Source organism: Bos taurus, chromosome 20 (assembly GCF_002263795.3).
Source record: "Bos taurus isolate L1 Dominette 01449 registration number 42190680 breed Hereford chromosome 20, ARS-UCD2.0, whole genome shotgun sequence".
NCBI lineage: Eukaryota > Metazoa > Chordata > Mammalia > Artiodactyla > Bovidae > Bos > Bos taurus.
The window spans coordinates 39,063,222-39,088,660 of record NC_037347.1 but is presented as its reverse complement, the minus strand read 5'-3'; the positions used below and the strand labels follow the sequence as shown (position 1 = coordinate 39,088,660).

General features: G+C 44.2%; 1 protein-coding gene across 13 annotated transcripts in view; it reads right to left on the bottom strand.

Annotated features, from left to right (window-relative positions):
- Positions 1–25,439, bottom strand: part of PRLR (prolactin receptor) — a 192,985-nt gene that overhangs the window by 20,311 nt on the left and 147,235 nt on the right. For all 13 annotated transcript variants that reach the window (XM_024981203.2, XM_024981208.2, XM_024981202.2 and 10 more), the window contains 3 exon segments: positions 10,645–10,761; positions 7,756–7,888; positions 5,683–5,852 (listed from right to left, as the gene is read on the bottom strand). In XM_024981203.2, coding sequence (XP_024836971.1) covers positions 5,683–5,852; positions 7,756–7,888; positions 10,645–10,714 — 373 coding nt within the window. In that variant the 5' untranslated portion in view covers positions 10,715–10,761.

Here is a 25,439-nt window from a genome sequence, read left to right as displayed (position 1 = left end):
TTTGAAAAGATCTACTTCTGCTTCACTGACTATGCTAAAGCCTTTGACCATGTGAATTGCAACAAATTGTGGAAAATTCTTAAAGAAATAGGAATACGAGAAAACTTTATCTGCCTCCTGAGAAACCTGTATGCATGTCAAGAAGCAACAGTTAGAACTAGACATGGAACAACAGACTGGTTCCAAATTAGGAAAGGAGTACGTCAAGGCTGTATATTGTCACCCTGCTTATTTAACTTAAATGTAGAGTTCAGTTCAGTTCAGTCACTCAGTTGTGTCTGACTCTTTGCAACCCCATGAACAGCAGCATGCCAGGCCTCCCTGTCCATCACCAATTCCCAGAGTTTACCCAAACTCATGTCCATTGAGTCAGTGATGCCATCCAACCATATCATCCTCTGTCGTCCCCTTCTCCTCCTGCCCTCAATCTTTCCCAGCATCAGGGTCTTTTCAAATGAATACATTATGTGAAATGCTGGGCTGGATCAAGCTTAAGCTGGAATCAAGATTGCTGGGAGAAATATCAATAATCTCAAATATGTAGATGACACTATCCTAATGGCAGAAAGTGAAGAGGAACTACAGAGCCTCTTAATGAAGGTGAAAGAGGAGAGTAAAAAAGCTGGCTTAAAACTCAACATTCAAAAAACAAAGATCAAGGCATCTGGTCCCATCACTTCATGGCAAGTAGATGGGGAACAATGGAAACAGTGAGAGACTTTATTTTCTTGGGCTCCAAAATCACTGCAGATGGTGACTTCAGCCGTGAAATTAAAAGACACTTGCTCCTTGGAAGACAAGCTATGCCAAATTAGACAGCATATTTAAAAGCAGAGGCATTACTTTACCAACAAATGTCCTTACAGTCAAAGCTATGGTTTTTCTTGTAGTCATGTGTGGATGTGAGAAGAAGGCTGAGTGCTGAAGAATTGATGCTTTCGAACTGTGGTTCTGAAGAAGACTCTTGAGATCCCCTTGGATAGTACAGAGATCAAGTCAGTCAATCCTAAGGGAAATCAACCCTTACTATTCCCATGAACAGTGTGACAAGGCAAAAAGACATGACACTGAAAGACAAACTCCCCAGGTTGGCAGGTGCCTAATATGCTACTGGAGAAGAGCAGAGAAATAGCTCCAGAAGGAATGAAGGGGCTGAGCCAAAGTGGAAACAATGACTAGATGTGGATGTGTCTGGTGATGAAAGTAAAGTTTGATGCTGTGAAGAGCAATATTGCATAGGAACCTGGAATGTTAGGTCCATGAATCAAAGTAAATTGGAACTGGTCAAACAGAAGATGGCAAGCGTGAACATCAACATTTTAAGAATCAGTGAACTAAAATGGATTGGAATGGGTGAATTTAACTCAGATGACCATTACATCTACTACTGTGGGTAAGAATCTCTTAGAAGAAATGGAGTAACCCTCATAGTCAACAAAAGAGTCTGAAATGCAGTACTTGGGTGCAATCTCAAAAATGACAGAATGATCTCTGTTTGTTTCTGAGGCAAACCATTCAATATCACAGTAATCCAAGTCTGTGCCCCAAATACTAATGCCAAAGAAGTTGAAGTTGAATGGCTCTATGAAGACCTACAAGAGCTTCCAGAACTAACATCCCCAAAAGATGTCCTTTTCATCATAGGAGCTTGGAATGCAAAAGTAGGAAGTCAAGAAATACCTGGAATAACAGGCAAGTTTGGCCTCGGAGTACAAAATGAAGCAGGGCAAAGGCTAACAGAGTTTTGTCAAGAGGACACACTCATAGCAAACATCCTCTTCCTACAACACAGGAGAAGACTCTACACATGGACATCACCAGATGGTCAACACCAAAATCAGATTGATTATATTCTTTGCAGCTGAAGATGGATGAGCTCTATACAGTCAGCAAAAACAAGACTGGGAGCTGACTGTGGCTCAGATCATGAACTCCTTATTATAAAATTCAGACAAATTGAAGAAAGTGGGGAAAACCACTAGGCCATTCAGGTATGTCCTAAATAAAATCCTTTACAATTTAACAGTGGAAGTGAGAAATAGATTCAAGAATTAGCTCTGATAGACGAAGAGCCTGAAGAACTATGGACAGAGATTTGTAACACTGTACAGGAGGCAGTGATCAAAACCATCCCCAAGAAAAAGAAAGGTAAAAAGGCAAAATGATTGTCTGAGGAGGCCTTACAAATAGTTGAGAAAAGAAGAGAAGAGAAGTGAAAGGCAAAGGAGAAAAGGAAAGATATACCCATCTGACCCTGATGCTGGGAAAGACTGAAGGCAGGAGGAGAAGGGGACAACAGAGGATGAGATGGTTGGATGGCATCATGGACTCAACGGACATGAGTTTGAGTAAACTTTGGGAGTTGGTGATGGACAGGGAGGTCTGGCGTGTTGCAGTCCATGGGGTCACAAAGAATCAGACACAACTGAGTGACTGAACTGAACTGAACCCATCTGAATACAGAGTTCCAAAGAATAGCAAGGAGAGATGTGAAAGATCTTAATGACCCAGATAACCATGATGGTGTGAACACTCACCTAGAGCCAGACATCCTGGAATGTGAGGTCAAGTGGGACTTAGGAAGCATCCCTACAAACAAAGTTAGTGGAGGTGATGGAATTCCAGCTGAGCTATTTCAAATCCTAAAAAAATGATACTGTGAAAGTGCTTCACTCAATATGCCAGCAAATTGGGAAAACTCAGCAGAGGCCACAGCACTGGAAAAAGTTTTTCTAGTAGTCATGTGTGGATGTGAGTGCTGGACCATAAAAAGGCTGAGCGCCTAAGAACTGATGCTTTTGAACTGTGGTGTTGGAGAAGATTATTGAGAGTCCCTTGGACTGCAAGGAGATCAAACCAGTCAATTCTAAAGGAAATCAATCCTGACTATTCATTGGGAGGATGATGTTGAAGCTGAAGCTCTAATTCTTTGGCTATGTGATGAGAAGAACTGACTCACTGGAAAAGACTCTAATGCTGGGAAAGATTGAAGGCAGGAGGAGAAGGGGATGACAGAGGATGAGATGGTTAGATGGCATCATGGACTCAATGGAGAAGAGTTTGATCAAGCTGCAGCAGATGGTGAAGGACAGAGAAGCCAGGCAGGCTACAGTTCATGGGGTTGCAAAGAGTTGGACACTACTGAGCAACTGAACAACAACAGATTTATTGGAAGACTGATGCTAAGCTGAATCTCCAATACTGTAGCCACCTGATGTGAAGAGCAGACTAATTGGAAGGCCTTGATGCTGGGAAAGATTGAGGACAGGAGGAGAAGCAGGTAACAGAGAATGAGATGGTTGAATGGCATCACCTACTCAATGGATATAAGTTTGAGCAAACTCTGGGAGATAGTGAAGGGAGATAGTGAAGGAAACCTGGTGTTTTGCAGTTCACGGAGTCACAAAGAGTCAGACATGACTGAGCATGCACGCAAATTTCCTTATAGCAGTTGCCTCAGTACATTACAGAACTTCTCTTGCTCACTGTTTTGACCTCATATATTAAATATTTTAGGGCAGATTATTTGGTGGCAAGGCAATTTTAAAAAGAGCCTGTGAAAAAAACCAAAAATAGAGCTAGTGTATGACTGAGCAATTCCACTACCAGGCATATACCCTGAGAAAACCATAATTCAAAAAGGTACATGTGCCCCAAGTTTCACTGCAGCCAGGACATGGAAGCAACATAAATGTTCATCAACAGATGAATGGATAAAGAGGTTATACATATTTACAATGGGATATTACTCAGCCATGAAAATGAATGCAATTGCATCATTCGTAGTGATGTGGGTGAATCTAGAATCTGTAGAGAAAAGAAAAGCAAATACTGAACATTAATGCAAATATATGGAATCTAGAAAAATGGTGCTGGTGAACCTCTTTTCAGGGCAGGAATAGGGATGCAGACATAGAGAATGGACTTGTGAACACAGTGGGGTAAGGAGAGGGTGGAACAAACTGAGGGAGTTGCACTGATATACACACCACCCTGTGTAAAACAGCCAGTGGGAGAGCTCGGCTCGGTGATGATGCAGAGAGGTGGGGTGGGGTGGGAGGAGGCTCAAGATGCGGGAGATACATGTATAATTATTGCTGATTCACTCTGTAGTACAGCAGAAGCTAGCACACCACTGTAAAGCAATTATACTCCAGTAAAAAATAAGAAAGAGCCTATGAAAATGGAATTATTTGGTGTTTAGCATTTTAAAGGCTTCATGTCTTAAGTCTATTTATATGAATGGAATTAAATTTATTCCTATTTGTAAGTGGTGTTACTTTTTGATTTTCTTAAGCTGAGATTAAATTCTATTTCCACCCCCAGGCTCACTGTAATCACTTGCTGGGTGGGGGGAAGAGATAGTATTGAAATGCATACTAGCTGATGTTAGAAGCTTTTCTAGTTTTTAAGGATCAACCACTGGTAATATGCCAATGGGATGATATATAGCCCAATACTTGAGAGCCTTTTCTGTTGGTGCTAGGTAAGTCAGGAAGACTTTGGTAACCTTGAACCTAATTAGCTACTCCTTAGGCAACCTAATTGGAAGGCTGAATCCAGTCCTGGCCAAGCCATCTCTTGTCCTAAGATTCCCTTTGTCATCGCTACTCAACCAAAAGCCGAAGAATTGATGCCTTTGAACTTTGGTGCTAGAGAAGACTGTTGAGAGTCTCTTGGACTGCCAGGAGATCAAATCAGTCAATCCTAAAGGAAATCAACCCTGAATATTCACTGGAAGGACTGATGCTGAAGCTGAAGCTCCAGTGCTTTGGCCACCTGATGTGAAGAGCCAACTCACTGGAAAAGATCCCAATGTGGGAAAGACTGAGGGCAGGAGCAGAAGCGGGCGACAGATGATGAGATGATTGGATGGCATCACCGACTCAATGGACATGAGTTTGAGCAAACTCCAGGAGATAGTGAAGGACAGGGAAGCCTGGTGTGATACAGTCCATGGGGTCACAAAGAGTCGGACATGACTGAGAGACTCAACAACAACAACCAAACCACAGAGGCCACTGCAGTTATGCCTCATCGCCCTGAAGCTCAGTGTTGATCATGCAAAGCAAGAAGCAGCTCTTAGACAGATTTTTGTTTTAATTCACTCATGAGTTTTCCAAACCTCATGGTTGTGATCTTGCACTTCAGCCTTCTGTTCAAGTAGCACTATTTACTCCCCAAGTAGTTTATTTTGAGAAGAATAGCTCCAGTTGCTGAGGAACATAAGCATATTGAGAACTGAATTTGGGGCAAAGCAGCTGGAGAAATTCCTGTGGGTGGAGAAGCAGATGAGTGTCTTCTAAGAGTTGCTACTCCACGAAGCAGCGTGTTTCAGGGAGAGAAATCTCAGAAAGGAAACCTCAGCTTGCCAAGGGGGAAGGGGACATTGGTTGCAGGGGATGGGCTGGAGAGAAGGACTGACAAGGGAAGCTAAATAGAGCGTTGCTTCTGGGTGCAAGGGAGTGGGAAGAAGGGTCAAGGGAAGGCACAATGATCTTTACTGTCTTACTGTCAGGAATACAAATGGGTTTAAAACACTCAGTTGGTGAGGATATTGCGAATTTTTTCATCTTTCCTTTCGGGGATCTATCCCTAAGACAAGGAGACTCAAACTGAGTTTAACTCTCGGTAGATTCATATCAAATTAACACATTCTTCACCTGTCACGCTTCCCCTTACCTATGTAAGTCACGTCCACATAAAGTGGATCCGAGGAACTGATTCCCATCTGGTTGATGGCGTTTACTGTGATGACGTACATCTTCCATATGGAGGTGTGCTTCTTGCTAAAGTAGCAGGAGTTGGGGCCCCCGGTTTTGTAGTCTGGACATTCATGGATGAGTGTTTCTCTGCAACAAGTAACATATTAGGAGTCAGTAAGAAAGTGGTATGGAGCTTCCTTGCTGGCTCAATGGTAAAGAAGCTGCCTGCAATACAGGAGACATGGGTTTGATCCCTGGGTCAGGAAGATCCCCTGGAAAAGGAAATGGCAACCCACTCCAGTAGTCTTGCCTGGAGAATCCCATGGACAGAGGAGCCTGGAGGGTTATAGTCTGTGGGGTCACAAGAGTCGGATATGACTTAGCAACTAAACTACCACCACCAAGAAGGTGGTATAAAGAGTCTAGTTTTTTTTAAAGTGGTATAAAGAGCCCCACTCCAGTACTCTTGCCTGGAAAATCCCATGGACGGAGGAGCCTGGTAGGCTCCAGTCCATGGGGTTGCTAAGAGTCGGGAACGACTAAGCAACTTCACTTTGACTTTTCACTTTCATGCACTGGAGAAGGAAATGGCAACCCGCTCCAGTGTTCTTGCCTGGAGAATCCCAGGGATGGTGGAGCCTGATGGGCTGCCGTCTGTGGGGTCGCACAGAGTCAGACACGACTGAAGCGACTTAGCAGCAGCAGCAGCAGCAAAGAGCCTAGTATGTCAATATCACTGAATTTGGAGGGACAAGAAAAAACAGAGCTGGAGAAGGGCTCCCCAAGCTTCTCGACCCTGTCCATGTCAGCGAGGGGTGACTCAGGGAAGAAGTGCTGGAGAAGCAGTGGAGGAGTCACGTCAGAGCCCCAGTGACTGTGTTTCTCACCAACCCTTCCTGTCTACAGGTTGTTGTGGACTTTGTGCTATATGCCCCCTGCCAACATACACTTGAGTTTTCCATGGCCAAGGCACCGCCATCCTCAGCAAATTACCATTGGGTCATCTCAGGAGTTTCTCTTGCATCATACAAACCAGGGTGGGGCGGAGGCGGGCATGCCCAAGGCAGCAGTTATTGCACAAATGTGTTGAATTACATGTCACTAAAAAAGCTGAAAGGGGATACAAACTGCAGTATATTTCCAATTACACTCAGGTAGCCACAGAGGAGAGTGACTCTGAAAGGAGGTACTTCAGGTCCCAGAGGCTCCTCAGGCTGCTCACATGTAGACATGGGGGCTCCACGCAAGACTTGTCACACAGGTGAGCAGGCTTGTTTCACCATGCTGCTGCTTTGAGCTCCTGAGGGCTGTGTGTCTGACACCCCTTTGGGTCTCACAGGGGATGTCAGCTTTGTGTACCACTAAGCGCAGTCACTGGGAGGCAGGCCAGCTGTTCCTCCAGTAAATGTTTTCTTCACTGGGAAGGATATACAGCCATCCCTGGATTTCCAGGAGGGTCTCACTGTAACTGTGATGAACTCCTTGCCCAGAGATGGCCCTGTTGAGTTTGCACTGCAATTTTTTAGCTCCCAATACCCAATCTGGGAGATCATGGGTCCATGGATTTCCTAAGGAAAAACCTCATCTTCCTTTCCTTGTAGGGCTTGTTATTTTCTTGCATGTGAAACAAGTTCAAACAGCTAATGTACCAGAGTTGTCAAGGATTACATAGTAATACTCTTAGATTGAAAAAGCAATGATTATTAAAAAAATGACAACTGGCAGAAGCTCGATAGATAAGCATCCAAAATTAACTTTGGAAACACTTATACATGACTTTGGGGTACAACTCAAGCTTACGACAGGCAACGGTAACACGGATGGATTGGTGTCACCTCATTGGTGGTGGAGTTTATGGACACGTGGGAGCTTGGCTGGGACATTAGGAGGAGGATGTGGACCTGGGCATTAGAGTCCCTTCCCCCAGTAGTGGGAGGTTATCAGTGTCCATTCAGGGAAGCATAGAAATTAACGCAGGGTCAGTGGTCCTATGGTCTGGAGGGCAAGGACACCCATGTGGAATTTGCTAGGACAGAAGAGAACATTTTACCCTTCCTTGTGGTAAGTCAGCGTGTAATTGGTAGGAAGTCCTCCATCTGCCCCAGGCTCCCACCAGCAGGTGAATGTTTCCTTTCCAGGAGACCGACATTTAACGAGCTTGGGTTTTTCAGGAGGTGACTGTCCTAGAAAAAGAAGGCACCGGAGTCAATATTAAGGTCCGTTCAACTCTTTGGCCATTCTATTGGTGACAGAAGCAGGTAGATGGGGCCAGGCCAGTGATGAGGTCTCAGGGAAAGTAGGCCTGGGGTGGGAGGTGGGACTCAGAAGTGCCAAGATGTCAGCATCCTGCAGCATTCTTCTGTGGGCTGCCCTGAAGTTGGCAGGATTCAGAGAAAGAGCGCTTTGTGATGGGGTGTGTGTGTATGTGAGTGTGTGTGCGTGTACTGTGAGATGGAGATACCAGCAACCTAGGATCAGTGACTAACTGTAACATTTCACCAATGGTGAGCAGCAAGGGTGCGAGGGGTACACGTGGAGTGAGCAGGATCTGGCCCTTCCAGAATCCCACGGTGTCTGTGGAGCGGATATGTGCCCACAGCACCAGGGTGATCATTTAAAAAGAATTCGCCTTCAGACACAAGCATCCTGTGATCATTTGCTGATCCAATGCTCATTGGACCTCTCCCCTCTGCTCACTGACCCCCATCTTTCTGCCACTCCCACATAATGAACCCAATTCTCTGCTCTTTTGCTCTTTCACTGTGTTACCCGGGCTGCCCCTCTAGCTGCTTCTCCCTCCATCGTCTCCATCCCATCCTTTCCTGCTTCACTCTTCCTTGATTCTGTTCAGCTTTGACCTATGATTCAGTCTCACAGTGTGGCTCCCATCCTACCTGTCTCCACTTCTGAAGCTGGGTTTTCAGTCCCCTTTTTGTATGTACTTTCCCCTCTCTCCCTGGGTCTTTATGTGGTGAGATGGCAAAGGGTTCTTTTGTAATTCTTGGCTCTTTTGGTGGATAGGAGGCATGGGGGCTCCTAGAGGCAGCTGAGTGGGTAGCTGTTCTCCCGGTTAGGAGCTACCATCTTTATCTAGTCCCAGCTGGAAGCTAGTGGGGCTGAAAGAGGTGATGTGGAAAACCCAATGTGGATGAAGTTTTCGAGTTGCCTAGCCCCTGAAGCTTTTGGTGAGCTGGCACCCTCTTCTGTTCCTTATCTGTCAGGTCCGGGGAGGGAAAGAGTCCCTCTATCCCCAGCCATGTAACCGCAGGTGGTGTTTCATTCAGGAAATTGGGAGCAGAGAGGGGCGCTTCCAGGAGGCGATCCTTGAACCTTGGGGGCTTGTCTGTTTTCTGCCACCCTTGTCCTTCATCCCTCAGGCTGGTTCCTGAGCTAGAACTGCTAGCAAAGCAGCATCAGGACGAACAAGTTCAGAGGAGGACACCGGTGGGAAGGAGGGCACTAGGCAAAACCGGCCAGAAAGAAGAACTGACTGGAATGGGATGATGGGATACAAGGCTGGGCCAAGGTCCCCAGGCTGAGTCAGCTGGAGCCCAGCCAGCTCTTAGATCCCCTGAACACCGTCCACGCCAGCCAGTCTGGGCTTAACTCTGCCCATTTTGGAATGTTGCTTGACCTCTAGGGAATATTTCTTCAGGACAATTTCACAGGGTGAAGTGATTTTTTGTTTGTTTTTTCTTGTGGCTAGGGAGGAGTGTGTGAGGTGGAAGGAAAAGCTTATATTTTAAAAAAACACACAAGTTTACAGCTCAATAATGAGCGTATTTAGAAGCCAATTAAGGCAACTGTTGATTATTTGGGGCTTATTTGAATACTTAAAGTTTCCATATGGATTGTACCAATTTCCACGGTCCTTTTTCTCTTCCTGAAAGCTTCTCTCTCTCACATTTCACTGGTTATTAACAGTACCTCAAGAAAACTCAAGAGAGGAGGGTAAAGCTGTGAAACTGTAATTAGTCAAATGTTTCTTTCACCCACTTTAGAAGAGATGGTTACAATGAATGGACGGTCTCACTTTCCCTGTAAAATGCACACAAACACAGGGACAACCACAGAGGTACTCCCCACCCCCAACATACACATGCTTAAACAGAAGAGCTCATATCAGAAACACACCCACAGATCACAGAGGAACAATATATACAGCTGCATGCTTATAGAAGTAGATACTGGTCCGCACATAGGTACATATGAGAAATATGCACCCACAAATGGGTATGCATATAGGTACACACAGAGAAGCATTTTCAATCAGGTATGTACAGGGAAGCTAATAGATACAGAGATATACACAAGTATTCACACTTACAAATAGACACACTGAAATGTACACACAGGCTCACACATGCTAGTCTAGTTGTAAATTTCATTTCCTGCATAACAGAGTTGTGTATTCCTGTTTTCCACCACGTAACAGCAATCCCCTTAGATCTCTTAACAGATTTTCAAAGATTTTTCTCACGCAACTTTTCATCTGAGGTGGAGGAAACATCATTATCCTCACTTTGAAAGTGTCTAAATCCAGAGAACTAAGTTAACTGTGTTAACTAAGTTAACTGTGCAACCAGAGAACTAAGTTAACTAAGTTAACTGTGCAACCAAGGTTGCACAGCCAGTAAGGGACAGAACCTGGACTGAAATTGTGATATATCCCTGGCAGAGTTGTTTCTCTGCACTCCCAGAATGAGGATGGAAGTCAGAGCATGGTGACAGGATGCGGCATTAACTGCATTCAGTCTTTTGCATTAATTTTTGCCTTCATTTTAATCCCTATAATATTGTAAATGATTGAAGAGAAGCAAATGCCATGGACATTTTCATTTCCTGTATCTGTGCTGCAAAAGGGACTGTGATGGATTCTCCCCTCCTCTCGTACAAATACCCCAGGGAGTGAAAAAGAACAAGACAGTCTCTTACTTACCATTCAGAAGGCTGACACTGAGAAAAAGTAGCAAAATGAAAACCACTCTAGATGCTGCATTTTCCTTCATGTTGGCTCCTTCCTCTTTCCACAGGAAATAAATATATTAGAGGTTCACTGAAAGAGAAGGCACAGGCAACTTTTTGAAATGGCAAAAGTCTGGTGAGGCACATGCACCACTTTATTCTGAGTGTTTGCAACTGATTCTTGCTCCTTGCTGAATATGAATAACAAAACAGGAGGAAAGGAATGTAGGAAAATGTACCAAGGATAGCTTGGCTCAGAAGCATCGCTGTGCATACGCTGGGAAAAATTCCACCACCAGAGGTCATCCGAAGACAACGTTCAAGGTCAGCCGAGCATAAAGGGCTCCTTTGCACACACCCTAAGGAAAAATTGTTCTCTTTGCACCCCACAGTGTGAGTTGCTCAGTCGTATCTGACTCTTTGAAACCCCATGGACTGTAGCTTGCCAGGCTCCTCTGTTCACGGGATTTCTCAGGCAAGAATACTGGAGTGGGTAGCCATTCCCTTCTCCAGGGGATTTTCCTGACCCACGGTTGGAACTTGGTCTCCTGCATTGCAGGTAGATTTTTTACTGTCTGAGCCACCAGTGAAGCCACCCAATAATAGATCACCGGTTTTATGTGATACAGATTGTATGCCCTACAATAGAATTGTTCTGGGAGGGCTCTGATCTACTAGCCAAAAATAAGGCAGGCTGAAAAGTCGATGCTTTCAGTTTAACTCCCTCCTGGCCCCATGGATGCCACCAAGAAAGAGGGGGAAGGCTCTCTTGAAGGTTCTGCTTCGGAAGACTCTGGAAGTGTCCTGGGTCATGGGCAAGGCTGTGAGCCATGTAGTGAACTCTAGTGGACCTCCACGTGATGACTCTTACCCCTTTGGAAAAGCCTCATAAACAAGAAATGACAAATCCCAGTAATAACTCAAAGTCCCTTGCATTTGAAGAATTAAGCAAATTTTGAACCTGCAGGGGTTGAGAGTTTTGAGAAATTTATTATTAATATTATTTTTACCCCTGGAACAATTTTCAAAGCCTCTAAATGTCCTTCTTAAAGAAAGGATTTTGAAAGACATTTGGAAAAGACTAATTAGCCTTTTTGCACTCCAAACAACACTTGGAAAATAATAGATTTGATGAAGTAAGTATAAACTCTTGGAAGCCCATGACTTATATTTTCCCTTTAAATTTTACATTTTTTTTTTTAAATCGGGGGAAGGGCATGCAGGAGCAAGGCTGCCCATCCAGGGATGTTGGAAAATACTGAATGCTGTTTGATGAGCCTTGAAAAGACCAGGCTTTGCCAACTCCTCCTGGTCGGAGGGTGGATCTCCATCTGCCAGCCAGACACCACCTAACAAACAACTTCTTGAAGTTCTTTCCACCTGCTATCATGCCCCTTGAGACATACTCAGAAATAGAATTCTCAGTGACAATACAGGTTCAGGGTTTTATGTTGGGGATTGGAACTGGAAAATGGAACAGGAAAAAGAAAGCAGCAGAAAGGGTAGAAGTTGAGAAATTATGAAGCAGAGAGACAGCAGAGTGGCCATGCCTGCCCCCGAGGATCTTAAACACTGTTCTCCCTAATCCAGCTTCACTGGGTCCACTGAGACCTGGAAGAGTTCTTTGTCCTGCATATCTGGTGATCTCAGCTTGGCTTGGGGATGGGTGTGCTACCCACTGACTGAAAAAGTTCTAAAATAAACTTGAAACTCTCCTAAATAACATTTTCCAATAAAAGTGCTTTCAGGAAGCATTTTATTCCTACGATATCCTGGAATCTGGTGAGTAGCCATGTGCACTTTCTGCTTTCTTGAAACCCCTGTGTCTGGGAACTGGACGCTCTCATTGTGGTCCCATTACTGTGTTTCAATAATGATTCCCAATTTACTCTGCATCTTACTCTCCAGCAGGGCAAACACAGTGCTGGGGTAAGTAAACCTTCAGAGAGAAAGATAATCCCAACTGCCCACTTCTAAGGGTGCTGTGCTGAATGTTAACCTGATGACCTCCTGTGGTCTCTTCCTGCACTAGGCACATCTCCCACTGTGCACGGACCATTTTTTTATGACTGGTGAACACCAGGCTGGGGATAAATTTTGTCTCATACTAAAAATAGAGTTACCATATGATTCAGCAATCTCTCTCCTTGGCATTTATCTAAGATACATATACCCGAATGTCACTGTAACACTATATTCAATAGACAAGACATGCAAGCAATCTAAGTGTCCATGGACAGATGAATAGATAAAGAAGATCTGGTATATATACACAATGGAATATTACTCAGCCATAAAAATGACTGAAATAATGCCATTTGCAATAACATGGATGGACCTAGAGATTATCATACTAAGTGAAGTAAGTTAGAGAAAGAAAAACAGATAGTATATGATATCATTTACATGTGGAATCAAAAAACAGATACAAATGAACATATTTACAGAACAGAAATAGGCTCACAGACATAGAAAACAAACTTACGGTTACTGAAGGGGAAAGTGAGTGGGGAAGGGATAAATTAGCAGTTTGGGATAAACAGATATACACTCCTATATATAAAATAAACAACAAGGTCCTATTATACAGTACAGGGAACTATATTCAATATCTTATAATAACCTATAATGGAAGAGAACCCCCCCCCCAAATATTTGAATGTTTGGATCAGATATTATATTCGGATCTAAAATCTGGATCACTTTGCTGTACACCAGAAACTAACACATTTGTAAACCAACTATACTTCAATGAAAAAGTGTAGGTAACTTAAAACTTTTTTGTTTGAGTTCACTTCCCCATTGCAAGCAGGATCTTGATCAAGATTATTCATTCCAACTTGGGCTGGAACATCCAGAGTGTCCACAGACTGCTTGCTGTGATGGTTATAGTGGTAAATGGCTCCAAATGTTGGCAGTTCAACTAGGAAAAAGTGAACCTCACACCGCCACCAGAGGACAATGATCTTGGCTTCATTCCTCAATAGCTCTCTGAGTCTGACTGTGGTTTAAAAATTCAAGAATGAAAACTGAAAAGCAGGTCTGTAGCAAGTCAGCACCCTCATGCCTTGCCCATGACAAACTGCTTTGGCTTCCTTGCTTCCAAATCCTCAAAGATTCTACTATCTTTATGTTCCACCCATTATCTAATATCCCTTGTCACAGTGCTATGTCCCACTGTGGTAGAACCTCACCCTCCCCCTTCTTCCTCATTCTGTGCATCAATGCTAAGCCTGGAAAACTTCCCTTCTTCACCTTTCCCATTAAGCCAAGTCTCATCTACACAGGGCAAAACTTGAGAAAGCAGTCTGGCAGTTTTTTGTTCCTTAATGTTTATTTATTTGGGTGCATGGGCCTAGTTGCCCTGCAGCACAGGGGATCTTAGTTATCTACCCAGGGATGGAAACTTCATCCTCTGCACTGGAAGGCAGATTCTTAACCACTGGACCAACTGGGAAGTTCCAAGGCTGGCAATTTTTGCCCTGGCCACTTGCTCTTCTAAGAAACAAGACCTACTCTCCCTCATGCAAAATCAGAGCCACAGTCCCATAGCCTGGGCAGATTCCACTGTCCACAGCAGGGAGAGCATGTTGTAGGAGAGAAGGCTGGGGGAGGAGGGTCTCCTGAGAGTTAAAAATAACAGACCTGAGCTTTCACTCTCTACCCTAGGTAGACTCTATCTGCATATTCTAGCTCATCCAGCCCCTGAACCAACCCAAACACCAGAAATCTCAGTGCTACACTTTTGTGGGACTTGTTCCCAAGACCTGGAGTCAGGTGGTTCCGAGGCAAACACAATTCTCACCTTGTCTTGCCTCATTTGTCACTGTTGTTCTGATGTTCTACTCAGATTTTTGGCTGAGCTCCCCTGACTCTAGAAATGGGCCTAGCATGGAGGGCAGGGGTTCGGAGGACCTCTTGCAAGCCTAATTACCACAGACAAGCAGGGCCCCATCCAAGATTTGAATTTCTTGAAGGACTGTCACAAATGTGAAATGCACAAATCACAAGTATTCTGCTCGATGAATTATCACAAGACGGACACGTCTATGTTACAACCGGTCAAGAAACAGATCACTAATAGCATCCTAGAAATTCCCCCAGTGCCTCCTCCCCATCTCTACCCAGCCCTTTCCAAGAGCAGCCAGTTTTCTGACTTCTAACACTGAAGATTAGTTCTGCTTACTTTTGGACTTCATAGAAACATAATCATACAACATGCGTATTTTGACTGTGCGTGTCTGGCTTCTTTCATTTCACATTGTTGTATGATTCATCCTTGTTGTTACATGGAGTTTTACTAAAAATTCATTTTTAGTTCACATCATTTATCTTCACATTACACTGGAAGAAAGACCATAGTTTATGTCCTCATTCTACTCCTGATGGATATTTGAGGTTTCCAGTTTTTGATAAACTTTAAATTTTGCTAAGACTTACCAAGATTCTGATGGCAGAGGAGACCCACATACCTTATACCTGCTTTATGTTCCTTCCCAACTTTCTGTTCTCTGCCTTTAATGGTTAGGATACAAGATTTATAATCAAGATGCCATACATCTTAATTATAAATGCAAATTAAGCTTCAAATGCCTGTCTTGTCCTAAAAAAGCAAATCATCTCATTTCTTGCAACAAATTTTAAATACATCCATTCATGGTCTGAAATGTTAGGAACTGTGTTTGTTGCTTCCTTTGGGGTCTGCTGGGTCAGGTCCTTTACACTCTGGGTCTCCTTACCTGCCTGCAGCTCTACCTGTTTGATGGCCTGAGGCTAACAGAACATGGTAAGAACCCCACAGTACTTTTTGATTTCTAGAAATCTGGCTTTTGTTTCTAATACAGAATGCCAACATTTAGTTTGGAAAACAGAGGAGATAATCTGCTCAGGGTTGGGGGAGCAAGCAGCAGGAGGGATTGATTAGCTACTTCACACCAGGCTCAAGATTAGGGCCATTATACAAGCTCTGTTGTTGCTGCTGTTGTTGCTAAGTTGTATCCGACTCTTTGCAATCCCATGGATTGACAGCAGTACACCAGGCTACCCTGTCCTTCACTATCTCCCAGCCTTTGTTCCAATTCATATCCATTGAGTCAGTGATGCTATCTAACCATCTCATCCTCTGTTGCCCCCTTCTCCTCCTGCCTTCAATCTTTCCCAGCATCAGGGTTTTTTCCAATGAGTCATCTCTTTGCATCAGGCAGCCAAAATATTGGAGCTTCAGCTTCAAAAACAGTCCTTCTAATGAATATACAGGGTTGATTTTCTTTAGGATTGACAGGTTTGATCTCCTTGCTGTCCAAGGGACTCTCAAGAGTCTTCTCCAGTCCTACAACTTGAAAGCATCAATTTTTTGGTGCTAAGACCATGCCAAAGCCTTTGACTGTATAGATCACAATAAACTGTGGAAAAACCTGAAAGAGATGGGAATACCAGAGCACCTGACCTGCCTCTTGAGAAACCTATATGCAGGTCAGGAAGCAACAGTTAGAAATGGACATGGAACAACAGACTGGTTCCAAATAGGAAAAGAGTATGTCAAGGCTGTATATTATCACCCTGCTTATTTAACTTATATGCGAGTACATCATGAGAAACGCTGGGCTGGAAGAAGCACAAGCTGGAATCAAGATTGCTGGGAGAAATATCAATAACCTCAGATATGCAGATGACACCACCCTGATAAAAGCCTCTTGAGGAAAGTGAAAGAAGAGAGTGAAAAAGTTGGCTTAAAGCTCAACATTCAGAAAACGAAGATCATGGCATCCGGTCCCACCACTCCATGGGAAATAGACGGGGAAACAGTGAAAACAGTGTCAGACTTTATTTTTTTGGGCTCCAAAATCACTGCAGATGGTGACTGCAGCCATGAAATTAAAAGACGCTTACTCCTTGGAAGGAAAGTTATGACCAACCTAGATAGCATATTCAAAAGCAGAGACATTACTTTGCCAACAAAGGTCCATCTAGTCAAGGCTATGGTTTTTCCAGTGGTCAGGTATGGATGTGAGAGTTGGACTGTGAAGAAAGCTGAGCACCAAAGAATTGATGCTTTTGAATGATCGTGTTGGAGAAGACTCTTGCGAGTCCCTTGGACTGCAAGGAGATCCAATCAGTCCATCCTAAAGGAGATCAGTCCTGGGTGTTCATTGAAAGGACTGATGATAAAGCTGAAACTCCAATACTTTGTCCACCTCGTGCGAAGAGTTGACTCATTGGAAAAGACCCTGATGCTGGGAGGGATTGGGGGCAGGAGGAAAAGGGGACAACAGAGGATGAGATGGCTGGATGGCATCACCAACTCAATGGACATGATTTTGAGTAGACTCTGGGAATTGGTGATGGACAGGGAGGCCTGGTGTGCTGCGATTCATGGGGTCGAAAAGAGTCGGACATGACTGAGTGACTGAACTGAACTGAAGCCTTTTTTATGGTCCAACTCTCACATCCATACATGACTACTGGAAAAACCATAGCTTTGGCTATATGGACCTTCATCAGCAAAGTGATGTCTTTGCTTTTTAATATGTCGTCTAGGTTCCTCATAGTTTTCCTTCCAAGGAGCAAGTATCTTTTAATTTCATGGGTGCAGTCACTGTCAGCAGTAATTTTGGAACTAAAGAAAGTAAAATGTGTCCAAATCAATAGTCAATATCTGTAGAATAAGTGAATCACTTATTATTATGAAGCCTTAAAATTGGAAAAGCAGAACAAGAATCTAAGATAGAGGAGGAAATTCTGCAGACAGAGGAACTGGTTCTGTGGTAGTACTAACAAACTCTGGACTTGGAGTGAATTTAGTGTCCTGTCATTGACAGGGGAACCTGAAGAGGTTTTCAGGATCACATAGCAGCTTCTCTTAAATGCAGGCATTGAGTGTTAGAGATGCAGTCCTGGCCCAAGGGTGTGAGGATATGAAGGTTCCAGGTCTTCCTGGGTTCAATGCAAACGTGTGCCAACAGCAACAAAGTTTATCAGTCCATAGCCCAGAAATCAGAGTTACACATTAGTCTGTGAACTTTCCAAGCCAGACTCTTGCTCATATGTCACCCATTATTGTTATTATTTTTTAATCTCTGCAGTGATCAAGTTTCCATTTTATTGCTTCTCAAACAGGTGGCCATCTCATCCCTTGTCCTGAGATACCCTTTGGTGGGGAACATCTGGCACCTTCCATAAGGGAATCACTTCTATATAAAATGACCATCCCAGTTGAACTCAGCAGTTTAGTCCGAATATCATAGCAGTGTAGACATTACTAGAAACAGTAGAGAAACTAGTAAAAAATGGCCACCTCTGATTCCAGCCACCCTCTCCCTCCTCTCTTGTGAATCTCAGAACATCTTGAAGACTCTGTCTGTAAAGAGACATCTAAGCAGAGGGGATGTGTGGGGCATGGCCATGGCCATGTGCTGAAAGAGGTAGTCAATGGACAGACATTGCAACTGTGCCAACTGGAGCCAAGTTAAGGGTTGGAATCACATCTGGGGACTCACATAGAAAGACCTTCTGGCCCTTAACCTGATCTGGTCAATGGCCACAAGGGTGATGCACATGCCTTTGCACAGCAGTCACTTTAATAAAACAGAATACTGAATGCTTCCCCATGGCTGGAGGCATGGCTTCCAAATCCAATTAAGCCAACACCACTCACTGGCCCCAACCTCCCAGTAGGATCTTTGATCTGAGAGAGGCTTGTTTTCATTTAGCCTCCTTGGCTTGAAGGCAAGAACATGAACTGCGTGAGTTTCAATTCTCCCCAGTCAGTGCAGTTTTCAGACAGATAGTGGAAAATGCCCTTTGGCCTGACTTTCAGAGGAACTAGTTCCCCACAAGATCATCAACTAACAATAAAAAAAATCCACAAATTATACATTATGTTTTACAGTTTACAGAGCTGTTCCACAGATTTCAGTGGTTTTCAATCCAGGACTCACATTAGAACCATATAGGGAGCCATTAGATCCACATTAGAACCATGAAGCCATTTATGGATGTGAGAGTTGGACCATAAAGAAGACTGAGTGCCGAAGAATTGATGCTTTCAAACTGTGGTGCTGCAGAAGACTCTTGAGAGTCCCTTGGACTGCAAGGGGGTCAAACCCGTCAATCCTAAAGGAAATCAACCTTGAATACTCATTGGAAGGACTGATGCTGAAGCTGAAGCTCTGATACTTTGGCTACCTGATGCAAAGAGCTGACTCATTGGAAAAGACCCTGATGCTGGGAGAGACTGAGGGCAGAAGGAGAAGCAGACAACAGAGGATGAGATGGTTGGATGGCATCATTGACTCAATGGACGTGAGTTTGAGCAAACTCCAGCAGATGGTGAAGGATAGGGAAGCCTGGTGTGCTGCAGTCCATGAAGTCACAGAGTTGGACATGACTTAGCAACTGAACAACAAAGGGAGCTTATTAAAAGGACCAACTTCTACATCTTGTGCCAAGAAATTCTGATCCATTCAGAATTGGATCCATAAGCACGCGGACATTTTAACAAAGCCCTCCAGATGATTTTAATATAAAGTCAGGGCCAGGAACCACTAATGCTACCTAACACATATTATGCCTCTGCTGGGAGGCTCCCCTGGATGGGAGAGGAAACCAACTCTCAGAGAGGCTCTGCTCACCATTGCATAGCGCAGGCAGCACAGCAGAAGTGGGAACCCAGTCTGTAGACTGGGAGTCCTGCCTCAAATTAACAGCCTCAAAGACAAAATGACAAAGCATTTACATGGTGATCTATAGATTTTAAAGCACTTTCACCTCACAGTCTTCGTTTCTTCTTAGAATAATCCTGTGCAGTGGGCAGGAAAGCTATTATTGTTCCCATCACTACTTCACTGCTCTCAAGTTAAAGGTGAGGAAACAGAAGCTCATGGGGGTAAGTGGTTTAAACCACCAACCTTATCTTAAAAGCCCCCAGTGTGCTCAGAACTGCATGGTGATAAAATTGACAAACCCTCATGTAGGATGCACTACATGCCAGGCACTGAGGTGTAAGTACTATGAATACATCCATTTCACAGATGAGGACCTGGGGTGCAGAGAGGCTCCATGAGTTGTCTAAGGTCATGCAGCCAGCAAGCAGTGGATGGAGGGAAAGGAACTCTGCAGTTGGGCTCCACGATCTGCGGTTGTTAAGCTTTTCACTTCTGATGGCTGCAAAGGAGCAGTGGACCCTACCTTCAAGAGGCTCCAGTGCACAGAACCCAACCGGCCATGGCTTGGTGGATAGGTCAGAGAACTTTGGGACCACAGGTTCTGAGCCATCTAAGGCATCTCTCTTTCTAGTAAATGGTTCTTTCAGCAACTCCCCCTTCCCAAACCCTGCTCTGATTCAGGGTGCTGCTGGAATCTAGGGCTGGTCCTTCAAGAGCAGTGGATGTTCTTTGGCACTGCTTCCAGAGTCTCTCCTGGGAACCACTGCTCATCCCAGGTATAATGGGTCGACATTTTTGGAGGGTGAGACCTAGGAAGTGGTACTTTTGTAAATTAAAAACTTGTATTGGAATACAATTGTGTAGCAGGCTTCCTAGATGGCACGAGTGGTAAAGAACCTGCCTGCCAAGGCAGAAGAAGTAAGAGATGTGGGTTCGATTCCTGAGTTGGGAAGATTCTCTACAGAAGGGCACAGGAACCCACTCTAGTATTCTTGCCTGGAGAATCCCAAGGTCAGAGGAGCCTGGCAGGTTGCAGTCCATGGGGTCACAGAGTTGGAAATGACTGAAGTGACTTAGCAAGGCATGACATAATTGTGCAGCATTAGCTAAAACCTCTATCAAGTCACAAACCAATCATTTCTTTCCTGTGATGGGAACAATTAAAATCTAGTCTCTTAGGAACTCTGAACTTTATAATACATGGTTGTCTATAATCATTATTCGGTGCACGTGATCTTCAGGGATTATTTATCTGATTGCCAGTTGGTACCAGAACTGGCATTTAAACAAACATTTAGATGATTCTTACGAAGCCTCAGTTCTAGCATAAAGGACTAGGGAAGGCAGATACTGGTTAGGAGATAGGATTGCATCTTCCTCCATCCTCTGGGCCCGGAAAGGGCACTTTCCTAAAAGGACTGCATTGAACTGGGTGTTTCTTATGAGAAGGGCTATGAGGTCTAAGGGACTATCCCTCAGGGGTGGAGGTTCACACCAGGGAGCAACTGTTACATTTTCAGGAATGCTGTAAGCCAGTGGGCTTCAGGTTGGTAGCTTGAAATCAGTCAGAGCAGCCATTGTATAAATTCCCACACTTATATGATGGGAATTGGCAAAATCAGAATTTTTTTTCTTCTTCTTTTTACCTTCTCTTGGGAGAACACTTGTTAAGCATTGAAGCAGCACACCCCTAACTCCACCTCCCCAGGCTCAGAGTCCCCACAGGTAAGAGGAGGGCTTAAAAGTGAGTGAAATTGCTCAGTCATGTCCGACTCTTTGTGACTCCATGGACTGTCTCCTACCAGGCTCCTCAGGCGACAGTCCATGGAGATTTTCAGTCAAGAGGACTGGAGTGGGTTGCCATTTCCTTCTCCAGGGGATCTTCCTGACCCAGGGATCAAATCTGGGTGTCCCACATTGCACACAGACGCTTTACCATCTCAGCCACAGGGAAGCGTCAAAACTTTCAGGCCAGCTTAATGCAGGTTTGCAGACACCTTTTTGTATGGGGGAGACGTCATGGATCCCAGCTCCCTTCCTTCTTCTCTTTCCTCTCATCTGCCTTCCTGTCTGTGCTGACTGAACCCTGCTCTCCTCAGAACCTGGTCAGACTGCCCTCATTGCTGCCTCTGACAGTTGAGGCTGTGAGGTTATTATTTTCCTACTTCCTGTTGACGTCTACAATCTAAGGTTAGCAAGACCTCCAGTTGCTTAACAGGTTAGCTTTCTTATTATGGTACAGAAACCAAAATCAAATCAAACAAAAAACCAACCATACAAAAAACCCCAGTAACCATAACCTAAGAACTCAGCTCACGCTGACCCTTGTTTTTGTGCCTCCCATGGTCGCCTGGGGTTCTCTGATAGAACCTTTTCAGCCTGGGTCTATTCACTCAGCCTGGAGCATGCCCTGACCTGCCCGGCCACCTTGCCCACGGCTCTCCACAGCGGGGAGCCACTTGAGCTCTACCAGGAAGTTCTTGGGTGAATGTCCATCCGTGAGAGAAGCCCAGGGAAGGCTTGCATTGGGTTCCATTCCTGGTGCTGGGATCCTGCCTGGTCAGTGGTCAAGACCCTAGTTCTCCACAAACCAGGCCCTTCAGACTGATTCTCTGCTCAATGCCCAGATCAGTGGGCATGGAGAGTCACAGATAATGGAACAGTGACTCCTAGGGCTGGCCTGCATCCCACATTCTGCCGGCCCCAGTTTCCACGGTGTGTGACCAGACCATCTTTCTGGCAGAATTCCCACATACTGCCTCCTCGCAGCTCAGTTGGTCACCTATCTGCCTTCTGGCTGTCCTTCTCACTGTCCGTCCACTCTCCTGTTCTTCTTGGAGGACTGATTGGTTTCAAGGTCCTGGTTCCTCTTGGTCTGATTGCTTTCATTCCTAGAGAGCGGGAAAACACCTCTCTGCATTCTTGGTATCAGTTAGAATTAATCTCTGCACATTTGCAAAAGCTTCACACTTTCCCATTTCCTCCATTCCCTCATTTCTCAGTAAATCTATTAGCTGTTTTCACATCTGGCTCACTTCCCCTTCAAAATATGCTCAGCCCTGTGTAATGTGCACGTGCAAGCACATAGACCAGTGTGTGTGTGTGTGCTCAGTCAGTCATGTCTGCAGAGTCGTGTCTGACTCTTTGTGACCTTATGGATTGTAGCCCAGAAGGCTCCTCTGTCTTCGGGATCCCCCAGGCAAGAATATTGGAGTGGGTTACCATGCCCGCATCCAGGGGATCTTCCTGACTCAGGGATTGAACTGGTGTCTCCTGCATTGCAGGCAGATTCATTACCCACTGAGCCACCTGGGAAGGCCCACACAGATTAGTAATAACAGCTCAAATCGGCCCCCTTCCTCCCACTCCCAGCCCAGAACAGGTGAGCATTTATTACCACATGATCCCTGCATATTCCCAGAAAAAACCCCTAAACCCCTCAGTCATTTAAAGAGAAAATCATGGTTGTATCCTCTTCCACACTGAAGGAGAGTCATTGGTGGAGCCGGAAGTGGCGCAACCACATGACAGGAAGAGGAGTGGGATTCAACCGGAAGATCAGTTTGAATTATGTCAGGGAGCCAAGCAGCCTGGCTAAGGCCGAGTAATAAGATAACTTATTTGATGTCTCACTGGGAAGACTGAATATGCTTGAATATTCATTCATTCATTCACTCATCAAATATTTATCTCCCTCACCTCCTTCAGGCCACTGCTTGCTGACACCTTATCAGCAAGACCTTTGTTGACTAGTCTTCAAACTATCTTCAGCACTGCTCCACTTTCCTCATCCCTTGCCTTGCTTCACTGTTCTCTACAGCATATACCATCATCTGACCTATGATATTTTTCCTTATTATTATTATTTGTTGTTGTTGTTGATGGTGTGTGTCTCTCCACTAGGCTGTAAGATCTGCGAGAGAAGAAATCATGCAGGATAGTGCTTAGGACAGTGGCTTAAACCCCAGTGATCTCAGAATGTTCAGTTCTGTGTATGTTCCAGAAAACACGTCACGTCTTACTGAAACTACATCTGTCCATTCCAGAGGGAACTGGTTTCCTTGCTCCCCTAAAATCAGCGTATCAGCAACCAATTAATCCATGGTGCTAGAATCCTCCCATCCCTATTTCTTTCAGAATATTTAAGAAGAGAGATTTTGGAACCAATTATCTGAGTTGGAATCTTGTTGTCAGTTGCTAGATGTGTGATCACAGTTTACTTGCTTAAATTCTCTGTGCTATAGTCTCTCTAAAATGGGAATACAGAAAGGATCAACCTTCCTTAGAGCTATGATGAAGATTCAATGAGTTAGTATTTGTAATGGGCTTAAATAGTGCCCAGTCTACAGTGAGGACTATATAAATATTTGTTAAATTTTCTCCATTCCCCCACTGTTGACCGCTTCTCCCTCCTAACTCTCTCCCACCCAAAAACTTCCCACAGCAGAAGAACTAAGATAGAGTGGCTTCCTCTCCATTAGAACTGTTACAGTTAGTATTTCAGTGGAGGCGATGGGGATGTGAGCTAACTGGACTATAGTCCCTACCTCTGTGCTCCCTCCCAGTCAGAGGGTTCTATACCCCTATCCATTGGCAGTGGACACACTCTTGTGTGAATGAAGAACAAAGAGCCTGCTCAGCACTCAACTCTACAAAGATGAAGTTGCCAGCCACAGTCAATGAATGACTGACAGTGTACCCTGAGAAGAATTCAGGATGGAAAACAGGATGAGGCACTCAGATTTGGAAAAACAGCCCCTTGGACAGTTAGATGTATAGCTCACATGTGCATGCACGCTAAGTCCCTTCAGTCATGTCTGACTATTTGCGACCCTATGGACCGTAGCCCGCCAAGTTCGTCTGTCCAGAGATTCTCCAGGCAAGGGTCCTGGAATGGGTTGCCATGCCCTCCTCCAGGAGATCGTCCCAACACAGGGGATCAAACCCACATCTCTTATGTCTCTTGCACTGGCAGATAGCTACTTTTCCACTAGTGTATAGCTCAGGGTGGGTTTTAATGAATACAGGTTCTTGCATCTTCCCACACATAGAAGAGCAATAAAATTACACTTGAGATATCCATTCTTTATGACCAGCAGTAATTTTTTTCAATTATTATTGAAATATAGTTGATTTACAATGCTGTATTAGTTTCAGGTGTATAGCAAGGTGATTATATATATATATATATATAATATTATTATATAATTATTTATTTTATATATAATTTTAAAAATTATATATTTATGTATATCATATATATATATAAAAGATAAAGAAATGTAATAACCTCAGATATACAGATGACACCACCCTTTGGCAGAAAGCAAAGAGGAACTAAAGAGCCTCTTGATGAAAGTGAAAGAGGAGAGTGAAAAAGCTGGCTTAAAACTCAACATTCAAAAAACGAAGATCATGGCATCTAGTCCCATCACTTCATGGCAAATAGATGGAGAAACAGTGGAAACAGTGACAGCCTAGACAGCATATTGGAAAGTAGAGACGTTACTTTGCCAACAAAGTTCCATATAGTCAAAGCTATGGTTTTTCCAGTGGTCATGTATGGATGTGAGAGTTGGACTATAAAGAAAGCTGAGCGCCTAAGAATTGATGCTTTTTAACTGTGGTGTTGGAGAAGACTCTTAAGAGTCCCTTGGACTGCAAGGAGATCAAACCAATCAATCCAAAAGGAAATCAGTCCTGAATATTCATTGGAATGACTGATGCTGAAGCTGAAACTCCAAAACTCTGGCCACCTGATGCAAAGAGCTGACTCACTAGGAAAGACACTGATGCTGGGAAAGATTGAAGGCAGGAGGAGAAGGGGACGACAGAGGGTGAGATGGTTGGATGGCATCACCGACTCAAAGGACATGAATTTGAGCAAGCTCCGAGAGATGGTGAAGGACAGGGAAGCCTGGCGTGCTGCAGTCTATGGGGTCACAAAGAGTCGGACATGACTAAGCGACTGAACAACATATATATTCTTATTTAGATTCTTTTTCATTATAGGTAATTACAAGATGTTGAGTAGAGTTCCCTGTGCTATACCATAGGTCCTTGTTACTTATACATACTTACTGTTTTATACATAGCAGTGTATGTA